The sequence below is a fragment of the Vulpes lagopus genome, chromosome 6, assembly GCF_018345385.1.
Source record: "Vulpes lagopus strain Blue_001 chromosome 6, ASM1834538v1, whole genome shotgun sequence".
NCBI classification, from domain to species: Eukaryota; Metazoa; Chordata; class Mammalia; order Carnivora; family Canidae; genus Vulpes; species Vulpes lagopus.
In genome coordinates, this window is record NC_054829.1 from 44,594,624 (window position 1) to 44,612,702 (window position 18,079).

Below are 18,079 nucleotides of genomic sequence, written 5' to 3' on the forward strand. Positions count from 1 at the left end.
AGAGGCAGAGACAGGCAGAGGGAGAGACATGCAGGGAGCCCCAATGTGTGAATGTGTGACTCAATCCAGGACCCTGGGATCACACCCTCGGCCAAAGGCAGACGCTCAAACACTGAGCCACCCAGGAGTCCCTCAGGATGCCTTTTATGATCAATGGCTTGCCCCATTTTATTCAACAATATTTTCCCTTTTAGTCATATCTAAAATTACAGAGATAGCATCTTAGATTTGATGAAGAATATGTAGGTAGGCTAACAGAACGTGGTACTGTGAAAGCAAGTTTTTTTTAATGGGCTAGAAGCTGCTCTGTGGATGACTTATATACCCTTTCCTTCAGACACGAATTCCCTCACTTTTAACTCCAAATCTGCTCAACTAATCCTGAGAGATATTCTTGAGCTAAAATTCAGGCCTTGCCTGGACTACTGACCATAATTTTTGTGTGTGTGACCACCGTGTTTTGGAAGATACTCTTAAGTGCTTCTCAAGGTCCAGTGTTCATTCATCCTTAATCTGAGGTAGTAAAACTGGGTTACTTATACCTAAAAGACAATAATCCAAAATTCTGAGGCATAAGGAATACAAATGAGCATTTCAATCTTTTTGAGGTATAATGGCACAACAGTTTTAATACAACCACCAGTCTTCACAAAATAATTTTAATACTTTGTGCCTGGGCTAGCAGCATCTTGCACTGTGACATTCCTATACATACATAAGCATTTTATCCAAGTACAAATGTTAAAAGCAGAGTTAACTTAAGCAATTGCCTGTACAAAGGTAAATATACACTGTAGATTATTTTTCTTGAATCATTTTTGCTGCATAGTAAATTGCAATTACATGTCAGTATAATGTTACTGATCTATAGAATACACTTTGAACTGTGAGGTATGGCAACTCCCTATGAGAGAGCTAACATGTAAACCTGAATATTTTGATTTTTTTTTTTTTTAGCTGCCATGGATGGGTAAGACAAAAAAATCCAGCATTCAAAGATCCTATAAACGTTCTAATCAATAAAAGTAAAATAAAATCTTTTATTAATTCTCAGCTATTTCCTATCACTTCCATATTGGAATATTGTTGAATGGACAAAGAAAGTAAATACTGAAATGAAGCTAAGTTTGTTATGGAATTATGGATTAAACCAGTTATTAAAAAATAAAAATCCGCCAGGTAACTGCTCATTTACTTTACATCAAGTTGAGATCCTTATATATAAGTATATATATATGTGCACCCCAACTTTATAATTCAAGATTGCAGTTAAATATTTCTAATTCACTTGAATTACCATGGTAATAAGACAGTTAGAAACCTTATATTTTCTTAAAAAGGACATGCTTAACATTTTCTGACATTACTTCTAAACTCAGATGAAGCACAAAATCCCCCCCAAAACAAATATTCTGCTCTAAAAGTCAAACAGTTGAGAGTTGGTAGCAGAAGCTATCCCAGTTTAACATTTCCACCTTAGAGTAGATACAAATAAACGTAACTGCTGTTTAAACACCCAATGAGTATGAAATTAACACAAACGAATAAGGTAAGAATACTGCCATTCCAGTTTGAATATTTTCAATATTTGCTTCATACTTTTAAAGTGGACAGTAAAGCAGTTTTCCTGTTTTTGCTGCAATTTGTTTTAAATCCTTGCCCAGATTGCATATTTAAAATTGGGTGCTACACTCCTACATTATTCAAATATTGTAGAAAATAAATCATGATTGGTTAATTGTATTATAGGTAATTATCACAAAATATCCACAGAAATAACGGAATTCCAGAAATGGAACCAAATAGAAGACTAGAAGAGCTAGAACTAGTTGAACATTAGGTGTAAAAATGGATCCAGGGTAAAACAAACTTGGGGTGCTTACATGAAAGAATAAACTTCATGTTTTGTCCCCATTAGTACTGTACTCAAGAAGATGATAGTCCCTTTTCCTAGTGTTCAAGAGACAGTCTTTAATATACAGTGCTGGGCAGGCACTTTAGTGACAACATAAAAATTACAGTGGTTAGAAAAAGTGGAAAATTACCAGCTTTAAATTAATGACCAAATCTGTATTTTTGGCCCAAGTACTAGAGAGGATATGTAGAGGATATGTCTCTTTAAGAAACTAATTTTTAAAATCTTAACTCCCTCATTTTAAAACCTAAATGTACTATAACGAAGATTCTTTTAAGCAGAGTTTCTGCTGAATAAAGGAGTATCATAGATTATTAGATTGCAAGAGAGATCTTTGCTGACCTATATAGTGATCTACATACAGGAAAGCTGTGTTATCTGGCACTTTGCCAAGTGGAATTTCTGAACACAATGCAAATCTTGACTGTACTAAACTACCACACCAAACGACCTAATCACACAAAAGAATACAGGATCACAATGGGATTAATAATAGGCTGTTGTCAGGATAGTAAAATGGGGGAAAGGAAGGGAATCAGAAAAGGAATACCATCTGGGTCAACAGGAATTGACTCTATTTTAATTTCCACTTTCCTGCTATGCTGGATTGAAAAAAGCTCTTATGGTATTATATTACACTGTAGGGAGAAAAGCAAAGCAAGTAACTTGGTGTAATGGGTTACCTTGCATAGTACCTATTGGTACCAAGGGAATGTATGTAAATCATTCCCGTCAAAAAAGCACCTCAAGAGAGGACTGAGAAAAGTGAGATATAAAGGAGTTTTGTTTGTGCTACCCTAAATCAACTATAAAAAGTTAAAAACACTCCTCTCCTCCCTCATGGCATACTTAAAATAGAAAAAATGTTTTTCTTAGAACAATTGTTATATGTATAAATAAAAATATGGAGAATTAAAAGGATCCATAAAGTGACTTTGTTAATGCAAATTATGGGGGACATTTGGATTAACGCAATGTAAAGAATTAAAACACTAAATACAGTGAAGTTTCCCACAAACCACTTTCCCCAATAAATGCATCTTCAAAGAAAAGCTGCTGCCTGAGCCAGAACAACCTCATAGAATCATTAAAACAACATAAAATGAAGGAGTAAATGTTCCATATTCCAAATAATTTACTGAGGTTTCTTTAAGCCTCAGACTCTGTCTTAACTAATTTATAGTTAAAAAGAAAAAGAAATTACAGAAAAATGTTTAAACTTTGTACTATATACTAATTTAAAGGTCATGAAGATTTGTTTTTTTGTTGTTTTTATTTTCTTTATTGATGCAAGGCACTTTTCTTTTTTGGGCTTCATTTAGAAAAAAAATAGTGCTACATTAGTTAATATATTCTACTTAGAACTATTTTGGACAAAGGAAAAATGGGCTAAACAACTCTAAAAAGGAACAAACAACATTTGGCTTTTAAGGAAAAAAGGAAGTCACTTGAAAGTCTAAAACTCCTTGTTTTTTGAGTATCTGGTATTACCAAGCAAAACATCGTCCTTTGTTCATTAAACTTTTTTTTTTCTATAGAATAAACAAATTGGGAAGATAAGATGAATGGAAGCAATACTTGGATGTTAAAGTAAGAAGAGTTAGCTAATGTCATGATTCAAAGATTAATAATGGATTAAGAAGTTTAAAAAAATAAAAGGGTAATGAAGCTACTGAGTTATACTAAAACAAAAATGTGGCAGATTCCTGCATGTTAATGTTTCCATAAGAGGTTCCATCATAAAATTCAACTGTAAAATTATTTTTTAAATGTAATATATAGAACACAAAATGAATTTTTAGCAAACTTTAGGAAATTCTTGTTATAAATTACCCAGATTTTATAAACAAATCCCCCCCTAACTTGCATTTTGTTTAAAGTAATAACTTTATATCATACAAATAAATTTCAAGTATGAAAAGTGCATTATTGCAATAATACCTCTTTGCAAGTCCAAAATTCTTGTTTATAATAAAACTGTAAAGTGAAAAAAAAAAAAGAAAGAAAGAAAGAAAAGAAAGAAAGAAAAAAAGGAAAGGAAAGGAAAGGAAAAGAAGAAAAGGAGTAAAACCAGTGCCATCTATTGCAGAAGTCCAACATCTTCTTAAAATGTTGCTTAACAAGTTGCAGAGAAACACACCTAGAAGCAACATGTAATTGGAAAAAAAAAAAAAAAAGACTTGTGTTTTTACCATTTTACATTATTATTGGCTCTAGTATTTTCTCCTTCCCAAATAGAAATTCACATCCTCTATAATGTTGCTCTTGAGTCAGCCATTCTGTGCAGTCGCTACTTGCATGTTTCCAAAATCCTCTTCTTCTTCATGTGTTCTCTTCAAACTGCCTAAAAATTATTGCATGAATATAACGGGAACTCATTTGTGAGAATGTTAGAGCTAGTAAAATTTCATTTTCATAAAGTGTTACCATGTATATGCACTACGAGAATTCCAAGACTGAATTTTTAGGAAATGTCAGCAAATCCTTTTGCTATAAATTACTAAGCAACTTTGTATCTTCATGACAGAATAATTTCCCCTCGTGAGAATTAATTATGTCTTAGGTATTACTATAATTATGTCTTACTTAGTATTACTAATAACAATCATTTTTAAAATAGTTTGAAAAAAAATATATTTTAAAGATTATATAAAATGACAATATCAAATGACAGAGAGCAAGCAAGCCCACAAAGAGGGAGCGGCAGGGAAAGTGAGAAGCAGACTCCCTACAGAGCAAGGAGCCTAATGTGGGTTCCATCCCAGGACGCTGGGATCATGACCTGAGCCAAAGGCAGACATTTAATCAATTGAGTCACCCAGGCACCCCTAAAATAGAATTTTAAAGGAAATAATGGTACTTAAATGTTTGGTTACCTTTAGGCACCAGAGCCTATGACTTAGAACATAAAATATAAGAGATTAATTTTACATTGGACAATTTTATTTTGTAGATTATCTTTTTTGCTTTCATAGACACTGCTGAAAATTTTTCCATTGAAAGCTGTGGTTTTGTTACCAACAGGTCTAGAGCTGGGAGAAAGGATGGCTTGCAGCAGATAATACGGCTGCTATAGCTAAATTTCAGATGCAGTGCTGTACTTGCATTCTAAAAGAGGTATGAGGCATAAATAACTAATGCAAAGTAGAAAGTGAGGAGGTATAAATAAAGCTCTATAGGAGTTCCGAATAACTAGGGATTGGAGGAAGATGAAGTTAATCATCATTTCTCTTGAGGAGATCTAACATGAACTAAGTTTTTAAGGGTAGAAAGACTGAATGTGCATTCTAGGAGGAGAAAAAAGACAAAATGAAACCATCAAGTAGTTTGGCTTTCTGGAGTGCTTATATAAAGAGGAACACTGAGAGATACCAAGATCCAGAAGCACCTTACTTACTATTAACACTCTAGGTTTTCTTCTGAAGGATTTAAGCCAGTGAAGGCTTTTGTACAGGAAAAATACATCAGAACTATCTTTTGTAAAAATAAATCTGGCCACAATGTATAGAATAGACCAAGTGAGAGTTTGGATGGGAGGCCAATATTGACCTGAAATAGAATGAGACTGAGTAAAAAAGAGATAAAGGTAGCAAGGTCTTAGAAAAGAAGACAGAAGTTAAAATATTTTGAAAGCATGCTTGGATCATTAACTTTGAAAATAGGGGAAGAAGTGCTCTGACAAGCATAAGGAAGAAAAGGAGAAGGGATTGAAATACTAATTACAAGAGAAAAATTGGAGTAGCTCATAGTAGTCAACCTACTTAACCTGAGAAATCCTTTCATTTATTAATCACCTTTTATTTTAATAAGATCACCTGAGTGTACTTAGAGCCCCTTCTCCAGATCCCTCTTATTATTTTAATCTTTATAGCAGTTATACTATTTAAAGACTTAAGTAGAAGTTTGATCTTCCAGCCAGCATATTCTATTAACCAGGTACAATGGTATACACACAGCAGAAACTCAATATAATACACATGGATTCATTATAAAATTAAAATTTGCAATTATTGTGTGAATCCAATTAAGTCTCCCCAAAGTTTTCTAAACAATTTAGATTGTTCAGTATAACTTATAAAGAGCAAAAGATGCTTTCTACCCTTCATACCATCATCCTTCTCCCCAACCCTCTCTAAAATACAAAAATCCTTACCTGTAGGTCCAGAATGAACAGATAACGACCTTTCTATCTGCAGTGGTGACATCATCTGTATTGTTAATTTTGCTAGATAGATGGCTTCATATTCCTAAAAAAGATTTAATTAACTTGAATATACATTTAAATTCTTGGGTACCCAAAACAGTGATTAATGTGTACATTATTTGTATTCTTAATTTATAATGAAAAATTTGGTGCCATACTGTTGAAAGAGTTTAGGGATGCCTGGGTGGCTCAGTATGTTAAGTGGCTGACTCTTGGTTTCAGATAAGGTCATGATCTCAGGGTTGTGGAATGGAGCCCCACGTCAGGCTCCACACTCAGTGCAGAATCTGGTTGTCCCACCCCCCAACACTCTTGCCATGCACTTTCTCTCTAATAAATACATATTTTATTTAAAGACTATTCATGAGAAACTATTTATTATTTATTTATTTATTTATTTATTTATTTATTTATTTATTTAAATATTTATTCATGAGAAACAGAGAGAGAGAGCGAGAAAGAGAGGCAGAGACACAGGCAGAGGGAGAAGCAGGCTCCATGCAGGGAGCCCCATGTGGGACTCGATCCTGGGTCTCCAGGATCACGCCCAGGGCTGAAGGTGGCACTAAACCACTGAGCCACCGGGGCTGCCCAAATATATATTTTTAAAAGAGAAATAAATGCAAGTTTAAAATTCCTATCATAAAAAAATTAAAATTCCTCTCTCATATTTTCACATTTACTGACAAAACTATAAATCAAGCCACATTAACAACTTGCACTAGGGTGTCATACACTGAACTGCTAGTCAGGCAGTTATCTGTTTTCTGCCACTGGGTCTTAGCTATATGATCTCTAACTTCCTCTGTTAAAACACACACACACACACACATCCCCCAAACCCAAAAAATGATAAAAATAAAATGAAGTTCAATAAAGATAAAATGTTATACAGTTGTAAAATATTTTAAAAATTAGAGTAATAAGCCACTTAATGGATTCAAATATATTTGATTTTCTAATTCCTTAAATTTAATAGTCCTCTACTTCCAAAGATGGAAGAATAAAAGCACTTCTATCCCTCTCCCCTTCAAGGAAACAAGAAATAGAGATCTCCTTATTTGATCAAAGTAGGAAACATCCATAACCCTGAATATGAGAAGAATGAAAAATAAAGAACGGATTACCAAATAGGTCAGAATAGAGGTTACCTTTACAAAAGGAGAAAGAGTGTTAGTGGTTGGAAACGGGTTGTAACACAAGGGGTCCTGGTGTATGTTCAATTTCTTGACCTGATGGTATTTACATGGATGTTTATTTACATTTTATGCATTTTCTATATGTGTATTATATTTCACAAAAAAAAACCTTATTTTTTCAATGGAACCAGACCAAGCTAGGCACACAAGATGCCAGACTCCAGAAATCAAGCAGAATGGGTACACTTTAAAGTGCTCCCAAAAAAAGGTGGTGGTTCTTTTTTTTTTTTTTTAAGATTTTATTTATTTATTTATTCATAGAGACCCAGAGAGAGAGAGAGAGAGAGAGAGAGGCAGAGACACAGGCAGAGGGAGAAGCAGGCTCCTTGCAGGGAGCCCAACGTGGGACTCAATCCAGGGTCTCCAGGATCACACCCCAGGCTGCAGGCAGCGCCAAACCGCTGCACCACCAGGGCTGCCCAAAGGTAGTAGTTTTAAGATAAAACAAGCCCTTGTAGAGTATGATAGGAAATATGAGTGGGCTGTGGGGATGAGGTATGGCATACTGAGGAAAATGTTAATGCCGACATTTCATGCCATTTTGCAAAAGGCAGGTATATGTATAATAAGATGGAAGAGAAACTGAGTTGTATGTAGCGAAGTATCTGATCTTAGCTAAAAATAGACTAAAACAGTAATTCCCAAGCCTGGCTGTACCTGAGGATTACCTGAGAATTTTACAATACATATATGCTCAAATCCCACCCCCAGTGATTCTCATTTAATTGGTTTAAGTTAGATTCCCCTGGATGGCTTTAATGTGCATGCCATGTTTATCAATACAAACAAGAAAAACCTGTGACATAAGGGGCACTCTGCTTCTTACTAAGTTAAACCACCAGAAAAAAGTGTTGGTGGGAAAGTCTTCCAAGACAAGTGAGAAAACTTAAGCTCTTTGCCTTCCCCAACCATTACCCAGGTTCCTCTCCCACAACTTTACTGTTGGGCAAATAGCTGTTCTAAGAATACTTCCAGTACAAAGATCACCAATAATCAAAAAGGAACCACTGCAGGTTTTAGCATAAAGATGGCACAAGGGGAAAAAAACTATTTCAACATTATAGTGAAAAGTCCTATGAAGAGCATTGCATGAAAATCACACCATGAAGCAGATGAAAATGATTAATTCTCCATGAAATCAATGAGAATATGGCATTTCTGATGTGAGTTCAAAGAAGAAATAAAAGGACTCATGGAAGAAATATAACAATTAAAAAGATGACATACCAACTATCAGAACTTGGGAGAAAAAAATAAAACCATAGAAATAATGAATATAACAGAATCAACAACGAGAACAGACCACACTATCCCATTCCAGTGTAATAGTAATTTTCTCTTTTCTCCTGGATTGTTCCAAATAGCAAACATGCCATATTTCCTACCATTTTAGAAAACAAATAAAATCCTCCTTAGTAACCCGTTTCCTCTCTAGCTACTGTCCTTTCCATTTTCTCCTTCAAAGTAGAATTCCTAGAATCATCTATTCTTGCTATTTACATTCCTCTCTTCCCATTTTCCCTTAAGCTCTGAGCAATGTTTATCCTTCCCCTTCCACAAAACCTGTTTGTCAAGGACACCAAGGACTTCATGTTCCTAACCGAATGTCCATTCTCAGCCTGTATCTTATATATTATCAGCTTTTGAAATAGTGGTTCCTTCCCCACTTTTTTTTTTAAAGATTGATATTTTATTTAAAAAAAAGATTGATATTTTATTTTACTTATTTTATTTTAGGGGGGCAGGGGAGAGAGGAAATCTCAAGCAGACTCCGCTGAATGCAGAGCCTGACACAGGGCTCAATCTCATGACCTGTGAGATTATGAGATGACCAGAAATCAAGAGTCAGACGCTTAACCAACTGAGCCACCCAGGCACTCCCATTCCCTACTTCTTCAAACACTTTCTTCACTTGACTTCCCAAACAACAAGCCACCCTGATTTTTTCCTATCTCACTGGCCATTATTTTTCATCTCTTCTATTAATTCCTCATCTCCCCACCCTCTATATGTTGGAGTGCGTTAGATCTGTTTTGGAAATTTTTCTCTATCCACACTCCCCTAGTGATCTCACCCAGTTTCAGGGCTTTCAGTAGCATCTACATACTTATATTCCTTAAATATATGGTTCTTCCCCATAAACTGTGAACTTATAAAACTGCCTACTGTCTAACAGCCCTTTAATCTGACCAAAACTGACCTTGATTTTACTCCCTGTAAACCTTCTCATGCAGTTTCTTCCACATCTTCCATAGAGGACTAGATTCATTCTAATCTCCTCTCTTCATATCCAATCCATCAGCAAATCCTGTCAGCTATACAGTCAAATCCAAAATGTGCCCTCTTCTGACCTCTTCCCCTACCATTTTGGTCCAAACTAGTATTTTCTTTTGACTTGTAGGGATTGGGGGGTAAGGGTAGAGGTGGGTATACCTGTTAGAAAGCTATTGCAGCAATACAGTCAAAAGAAAATTAAGGAAACAAGTCATGCAGATATTTGGAGAAACACATTCTAGATGTGAAGAGATACAGGCAAGTGCCTTGAGATGAGAACATGCATAGTATTTTCAAGTAATTACAAGAAGGTCAGTGTGACCTGAGAATAGAGAGGTAAGGGACTACATAACGTAGGGATTTACAAACCACTGTAAATAAGGCCTTTGTCTTTTAAGTAGAGGAATAACTTCTCATAATAAGATTCTGCCTACAGAGCTGAGTATGTGCTGAATACAGGATACTATAAATTTCATAAGAAATAAATATGTTCTACACAAAGAAAACTTTAAAACACAAAAGGACACAGAAACTGATTTGAATAAATGGAATCTTGGAGAGGAAGACTAAAGATGTAAAGGTGTCAATTCTTTTTGAACTGTGAATATAGTAGCAATTTAAAAAATATAGGGGAAAAAAAAAAATAAAATAAAATAAAATAAAAAATATAGGGCTCTGGATCCCTGGGTGGCGCAGCGGTTTGGCGCCTGCCTTTGGCCCAGGGCGCGATCCTGGAGACCCGGGATCGAATCCCACATCAGGCTCCCGGTGCATGGAGCCTGCTTCTCCCTCTGCCTGTGTCTCTGCCTCTCTGTCTCTCTCTCTCTGTGACTATCATAAATAAATAAAAATTAAAAAAATAAAAAAATAAAAAAAAATAAAAAATATAGGGCTCTTTCCAGAAAAGTTCACACAAAAAAGTAAATGCTAAGAACTTGCCAGGAAAATTCTAGAAAGAACATTAATGAGGGAATCTTGAGCTATGCCATAAGTTAATTATATAATATCACAGTACTTAAAATGGTTTGATACAGTTGCAGCATTAAGCAGAGCAATGGAACAGAATTCAAAGTCCAGAAACAGACCCAAGTATAGATCAGAGTTTGGTATATAATAAAAATGGCATTTCAAACCAGTTGGCTAAAGACATTCCTTAATATAGAAAGAGCTCTTATAAACCAATGAGAAAAACATAAAAATCTGATAGAAGAATGAACAAACCAAAGGAATCACCACTTTCACCACCATGATGACAATGATCAGAAAATCTGTTAAAATACTTTTGGCTATTGGTACTGAATGGGAACTACTAGGAAAGAGATACTGTTTCCTGGGGGTCTTACACTATTTCAGCCTTTTGAAAGACTATTTGGTAACATCAATTTCAAATACCCCTTACCTTGCAATTAATTCCACTTTACATATTTATCTTACAGGTGTATTTGCACATGTAAACAAAATATACCTACTGGTTTATTTTCCCCAATATTGTTAAATCATTAAAGGCTAGAGACTATCTAAAAGGTTTATGTGGGATCCCTGGGTGGCTCAGTGGTTTAAGCGCCTGCCTTCGGCCCAAGGCATGACCCACATCAGGCTCCCTGCATGGAGCCTGCTTCTCTCCCTCTGCCTGTGTCTCTGCCTCTCTCTCTCTCTGTGTGTCTCTCATGAATAAAAAAATAAAATCTTTAAAAAAATAAAGTAAAAGGTTTATGTATGAGGAATCAATATATGAAGTTGTGATGCATATATATGTATGCATATATACACATGCAATTAAATTATGCAATTAGACTTGTATATATACTGTATTTTTTAAATGTGTATATGTTACTTTTTCAAATACAAAAATCAATTTTAAAAGACAATGTTTTTAAACAACAGGGTTAAAAGGCAAAGAAACTTATAAATTCTAGTTTTACATAATACAATTAAAAAGGAACAAAAACATTTTACATAAACATGCTAAAGTCAGACATATCACTTTCTGTTTTAAATGAAGTAAAAACTAATAAAAACTAAAGACAAAACAAAACAAAAAACCCTGTAGTTTGGTAACTGAGACAATCCATTTCATTAATTTTTTTTAAGGGTTTTATTTATTTGAGAAAGTGAGCACAAGTAGGGAAGAGGGAGAGGGAGAAGTGGACTCCCCACTGATCAGGGAGCCCAATGTGGGGCTTGATCCCAGGACCCCAAGATCATGACCTGAGCCAAAGGTAGATACTTAACCAAATGAGCCACCCAGGTACCCCTAAGACAGTCCATTTTGTAATGCTCTTGATGTCTCTCAATGTGAGATTTATTCCTGCATAACTGAATAGAATCAGCCAGGGGACATTCTTCAATCTGATTTCCGTTCTTGGAAAAAATTAAATAAACTTAGTTTAAACAGATACTTCACAGGTATATCTTACTGTCTTTTTAGTGCATCTTCTAGGCACCAATAAAATTTGAAACATGGAAAAGGAAACACATATAAAATAGATTATAAATGCTGCTACATATAGTATACTTAGAGTCAATATTCTTATCTGTGTAATCAAAAAAGAAAAAACTGAAAAATTTCTAACATCAATTATTTTCTCTTACATTTAACGATATGCCTTTAACCCTTTTGTCACAGTAATGGCAGCTTTTAAGAAAATACTTTAAAAAAGAAAGAAAATACCTGGAAATGTGAACTTGAATAAAAAATCAAATTAGGGGTTGCCTGACTGGCTCAGATGGAGAAGTATGAGACTCTTGATCTCAGGGTCATGAATCTGAGCTCTATACTGGGTATAGAGATTACTTAAAAGGAAAAATAAATAAAATTTGACTATGGTCATTTTTTTTAAAGATGATTTCTTTATTTGAGAGAGAGAGAGAGAGAGAGAGAGAGAAAGAGAGCATGATTGGGAGGAACAGAGGGAGAGGGAGAGAGAATCTCAAGCAGACTCTACACTGAGCATGGAGCCTGACATGGGACTTGATCTCACGACCCTGAGATGACGACCTGAGCTGAAACCAAGAGTCAGATACTCAACCGGATGAACCACCCAGGAGCCCCTGACTATGGTAATTTTTTAATATTTAAAGTAAACTCTAGGGACGCCTGAGTGGCTCAGTCAGTTAAGTGTCTGCCTTCGGCTCAGGTCATTATCTCAGGGTTCTGGGATCCAGCCTCGAGTGGGCTCAGCAGAGAGCCTGCTTCTCCCTCTCCCCATCCCCTACTCATGCTCTAACTATCTCTCTCTTCTCAAATAAATAAAATCTTTAAAAAAATAAATAAAATTTTAAAAATAAATTCTACACTTAAATTACATGGACGTAAGATTTTAATTACACTACTTTCCGATTATTTTAAAGAGGAGAAAGAGAGAAGTTACCTGAAGTTGATGGACAAATCCAGCATTAGGATTAATACAAAATCTTCTTTCTTGAACATAAGCAAATGCATCTCTGAAAACAAAAAAAGAAAACTAAGGTGATGGTATTATTTCATGAATTAATCTCAATTTTCATAATTTACCTAAAATAGGAACTTACCCGAAAATTTACCTAAGCAGGAAATCATAATCATAAAGCTTATACTACAGAGAGGTAGTGAGTTGTAGTAGAAAAATCAACAGCATGGGGAGATGAAATATCACCATCCCTTTGTTTACCAGCTTGTGTTCTAAGGGAAACTGCTGAACTTTCTAAGCTTTTTCTTATTTGTAAATTGAGGATTATAAAAATTCCTACCTTGGAGGGCTATTGTGAGATGCATGATAATAGGTTTACAGCACCTTATATGGCATCTATTACATAGTATGTGCTCAAAATATTATCACTGTTAGACAAGGAAAAGTATATCTACTTCCTTGTTTTGTTGTAAAACTTAAATGAGATAAAAGAGCTTAGAATAATACCTAGCACATAGCAAAGACTTGATATATGGAAGCTATTTTCACTATTACTATCAAGACACCAAATAATAGAGAATATATAAACATAGTCTACCGAGCACTAATCTTTTTCAATTAAATAAAGCATTTGTATTCAAATAATATTAACTGATACTTTTAAGCCAACCCTCTATCAAAATCTAAACTTAAAGGATACCAAACAAACTAAACAAACATTTGAGTGTATACTGTGTGCCAGGAATATTGATCCAATGCTGAATACAGCTCAAATAAGAGGAACAAGGAAAATGGTATAATGATGTAAAGGTTGATACAGGCACATCATGCAAAGTTTCACTGGCCATGATAAGAATTATTAAGGAACAGAAATCTCTGAAAGCTTTTTGGGATAAGGTGATTATTTGATCAGATTTATCTTTTGAAAAGATCATTCTGACTGTAGCGTGGGGGGAAAAAACACTGGAGAAGGAGAGAATACATGAAACCACTAAGAAGACTACCATTGATAAAGCCCAAGAGAGATGTGACTGGAGCTTCGATTAGGGGATTAAATGATGATAAAGAGAAAGATAAGAGACAGATTCAAGGTATATTTTAGGATGCAAAAGAGGATTAGTAATGATAAATTTGGGAGATGGGGAGTGAAAGACAAGGAATTGCCAATGATTACAAGATTTCTAACTTGTACAAGACACACTTAAAAAAGGAAACAATGTACAATGGTCAGGCATTTATTTCAGGGCTCTCTTTTTTATCTAGGCAATACGCTTGGAAAAGCTGATTTTGGTTGGTTAAGAAAGACTACACTGAATTGTGAAAGAACCTTAAACAATTTCTAGGTAATTTTTTATCCAATTGCCGTTAAAGGAAAACATAATAAATTAGCCTTTTAAGCAAGGGAAGAAATAATATCTGCATCTAAGTTTTTAAACTAGGACTACACAATTTTCTAGCAGCAAATAGTTTTCCATAATTATTTTCAAATATAACTACCTTGGCTTCTTAACAACAGTTAGCACTAACTCCCCAAAACCACAAAATGTTAGCCTAAGTAGATATATACATAGGTGGACAAGCTACAAAGGTTAAGAGGCTAATTAATCGTGGGATACAAGAGCCTGACTAATCAACATAAATAGATTAAAAAAATCAGGATATCAATCGCAAATTCCCAAACTTTCAATTAAGCTTCATTTAATGAGAATTTAAACATGGCTATAAAAAAAAAAAAAAACAAACAAAAAAAACAAAAAAAAAAACATGGCTATGTTTCAGAGTACTTTCTTACCTGTACTTCATTCCAAATGTTTCCATAATGTACGCAATAACAAAGGCAGCACTGAAGAGGGGGAAAAAATTTTAGAAAAAAAATAGAAAACAGAGCTCATTAATTAAATGCTAGAGAAAGAAAAATAATCTTTAACTTCATACCTCCTGGAGATCCCTGCATTTCCATGGACAAGAACTTTTCCTGAAAAATAAGAAATAGTTATTCTCACAAAAAAACATCTAACTCAGCAACTAAAATAATACTAATAAGATAAATAAGATAGTAAGATAAATTTTTCTTAAACATTTTATATTTTATACAAATCACTTCGATATTTATTTAACTTTCGAACTTTACAATTTAACTTTGAAATTCAAGGGATTCAAAGCTGACTCAAAAATTCGAAAATACTTATAGGGATATTTAAGAAAGCCTAGCCAAATGAAACAAGGAGTTGGGAAAATACAAATTTGGGAATAGTCTATTACATACAATTGCAACCTCCATATACTGCACTTAAGACAAATGTTAACTAAAAAATTAACTATGACACATAATCCAAAAATGAACACTAAGAAAATATTACTTACCTCCAGTTTGTAAGCTTCCATCAATAAATTCTTTAGTCTGAAGGCAAGACAGTGTGTTTTAAGAAAAAGTGGATTAGCATAAGCATAAAATAGAGTAAAACAAAATATATTGAAAAAATTTACTGATGACTCATATTAATATTGCCTTAATTCAAGAATTTCCAAAAGGCTACAAATGCAACTATTACAAATTTTTATTTTTATATTTTATTTTATTTATTTTATTTTTTTATGATAGGCACACAGTGAGAGAGAGAGAGGCAGAGACACAGGCAGAGGGAGAAGCAGGCTCCATGCACCAGGAGCCCGATGTGGGACTCGATCCAGGGTCTCCAGGATCGCGCCCTGGGCCAAAGGCAGGCGCCAAACCGCTGCGCCACCCAGGGATCCCTATTACAAATTTTTAGAACCATAATTGAGACAAATCATAAATTGTAAGTGATAATAAAATATTTGATACTTACCATGGGAAAATAACGTATTATATTTTCAACTGGATTATCTGCAATGTCCAAGACTAAATATCTGAAATAGAATATTCTGTGATAAGCACACTTTCAGACAAAACTCTACACACAAAAAACTTCAAAATTTGTTGACAACCATGAAAATAATGCGAAACAACTTTCAAAGCATCATATTCCCAAGACCTTGGTCATAGTTTGTATACTGCTTAAACGCATAGCATTTAAAGCCTTAAATAAGTTAACATTTCTGATATTTTTACATTAAAAAAAATCTATCTGTTTAAAATTGAAAAATGACAGGAAGAAAACTTTCCACTAGATGAGAGTGGACCTGGAATAAAAAGACAAAAACTGTTTGTATTCTTTATTGTTACTCTATTTCTACTAACTTCCCCATAGACTAGAAGATTCTTCTTTGAGTAGCCCTGTGACCCTCCTCACAATGCCACTGAGGACAATTCTGAAGAAGCACAACCCCTTTCTCTGAAAGAGAAGAAGGTAAGCAAAATAGAAGTCTAAGGGAGCCATGAGTCAAACATCCATTGCTTGAACTAACCTTCAGTAGAGCAAAACCCACTAAAAAAACCACTTGTCCTACAATTTTGTAGTTTTTTGGAAAACACCAATAAGAAGTCATCATTAATATGCTAGGCTTATTTTATTTTGTGAAAAACTTCCCTCTCTAACTTATCCAGACCACCAGTTTAGTAATACAACTATAATATTTAACTAAGTTTCAAAATTAATTCTTAAAGTCAATATTGCCTTAAAAATTACAGTTCTTTAGTGATCATTTACGTACTAAAGCAATCATTTAGGTTGTCACAATTTCAATAAATTCAGAGCTTATCACAGAGAAGCTGAAACTCCGTATCCAAGGACAATCCAATGTAAAACCCAAAAGGATTCTGACAATGACTGTTTCCTAAACTGATTATGTAGGCTAAATTACAGGGAAAAAAAAGTTAATTCAGAGTCAATCTTAAAATATTCTACTACATGTCATGTTGAATATTAAAAACTGTTAGCAGTTGGAAAGCCTGGGTGGCTTAGTCAGTCAAGCATCCAACTCTTAATCTCAGCTCAGATCTTTTTTTTTTTTAAGATTTTATTTATTTATTTATGAGACAGAGAAAGAGAGAGGCAGAAACACAGGCAGATAAGAAGCAGGCTCCCCACAAGGAGCCCAATGTGGGGCTCGATCCAGCATCCCGGGATCACGCCCTGGGCCAAAGGCAGACGCCCAACCACTGAGCCACCAGGTGTCCCTTTTTTAAAAATTTTATTTTTATTTATTCATGAGACACACAGAGAGAGGCAGAGACATAGGCAGAGGGAGAAGCAGGCTCCCTGCAGGAAGCCCGATAAGGGACTCAATCCCTGGACCCCAGGATCACAACCTGAGCCAAAGGCAGACACTCAACCACTGAGCCACCCAGGCATCCCTCAGCTCAGATCTTGATCTCAGGGTTGTGAGTTTGAACTCGACGTTGGGTGTACAAATTACTTAAAAATAAAATCTTAAAATAAATAAATAAATAAATAAATAAATAAATAAATAAATAAATAAATAAATAAATAAATAAATAAAAATCTTTTCGGGCTCTTTGCGTGGAGCCTGCTTCTCCCTCTGCCTAAGTCTCTGCCTTCTATGTCTCTCATGAATAAATAAAATATTTATAAAAGATAAAATAATATCTTTAAAAAACAAAAACAAAACTATTAGCAGAATTACCAGTCTATAATTCAATATTCTGAACCTAAGGACAAAGGGTTTTTCCACTAGGATAAAAAAGCTGTGGGATGCCTGGGTGGCTAAGCAGTTAAGCATCTGCCTTCAGCTTAAGGCGTGATCCTGGGATCCAGGATTGAGTCCTGCTTCAGGCTCCCTGTGAGGAGCCTGCTTCTCCCTCTGCCTATGTCTCTGCCTCTCTGTCTCTCATGAATAAATAGATTTTTAAAAAGGAAAAAAAAAAAAAAAAAGCTGTACCTAGGACATTTTGATACTAAAAACAAAAACCATATAAATTAGAAATGTCTAGTATAGCCATTTAAAATATGGCATTATTTTTAATATATGTTCAGTCTATATGAGTGTAGATATAATACACATGTATAATAGGGTTAAGATTTAAAAGGAATATGCCAAAATGTTAACTAAAGTGTTTCCTCTCGGTTGTGGAATTAGGGATGATTTTATATTTTTCTTGGCATCAATCTGTATTTTCTAAAATATCTATAAAGAATATGGAGGTCTTTTATAATTA

General features: G+C 34.6%; 1 protein-coding gene across 1 annotated transcript in view; it reads right to left on the bottom strand.

Annotated features, from left to right (window-relative positions):
* Window positions 1-645: 645 nt before the first annotated feature.
* The window catches only part of STYX (serine/threonine/tyrosine interacting protein), a 40,747-nt gene continuing 23,313 nt past the window's right edge, over window positions 646-18,079 (bottom strand). Inside the window, exons 5-11 of the mRNA XM_041758347.1 lie at window positions 15,810-15,870; window positions 15,346-15,382; window positions 14,917-14,956; window positions 14,774-14,824; window positions 12,964-13,036; window positions 6,069-6,162; window positions 646-4,259 (exon numbers count right to left, since the gene is read on the bottom strand). Of these exons, the coding sequence (XP_041614281.1) occupies window positions 4,186-4,259; window positions 6,069-6,162; window positions 12,964-13,036; window positions 14,774-14,824; window positions 14,917-14,956; window positions 15,346-15,382; window positions 15,810-15,870 (430 nt within the window). The 3' untranslated portion in view covers window positions 646-4,185. The remainder of the gene's footprint in view (window positions 4,260-6,068; window positions 6,163-12,963; window positions 13,037-14,773; window positions 14,825-14,916; window positions 14,957-15,345; window positions 15,383-15,809; window positions 15,871-18,079) is intronic.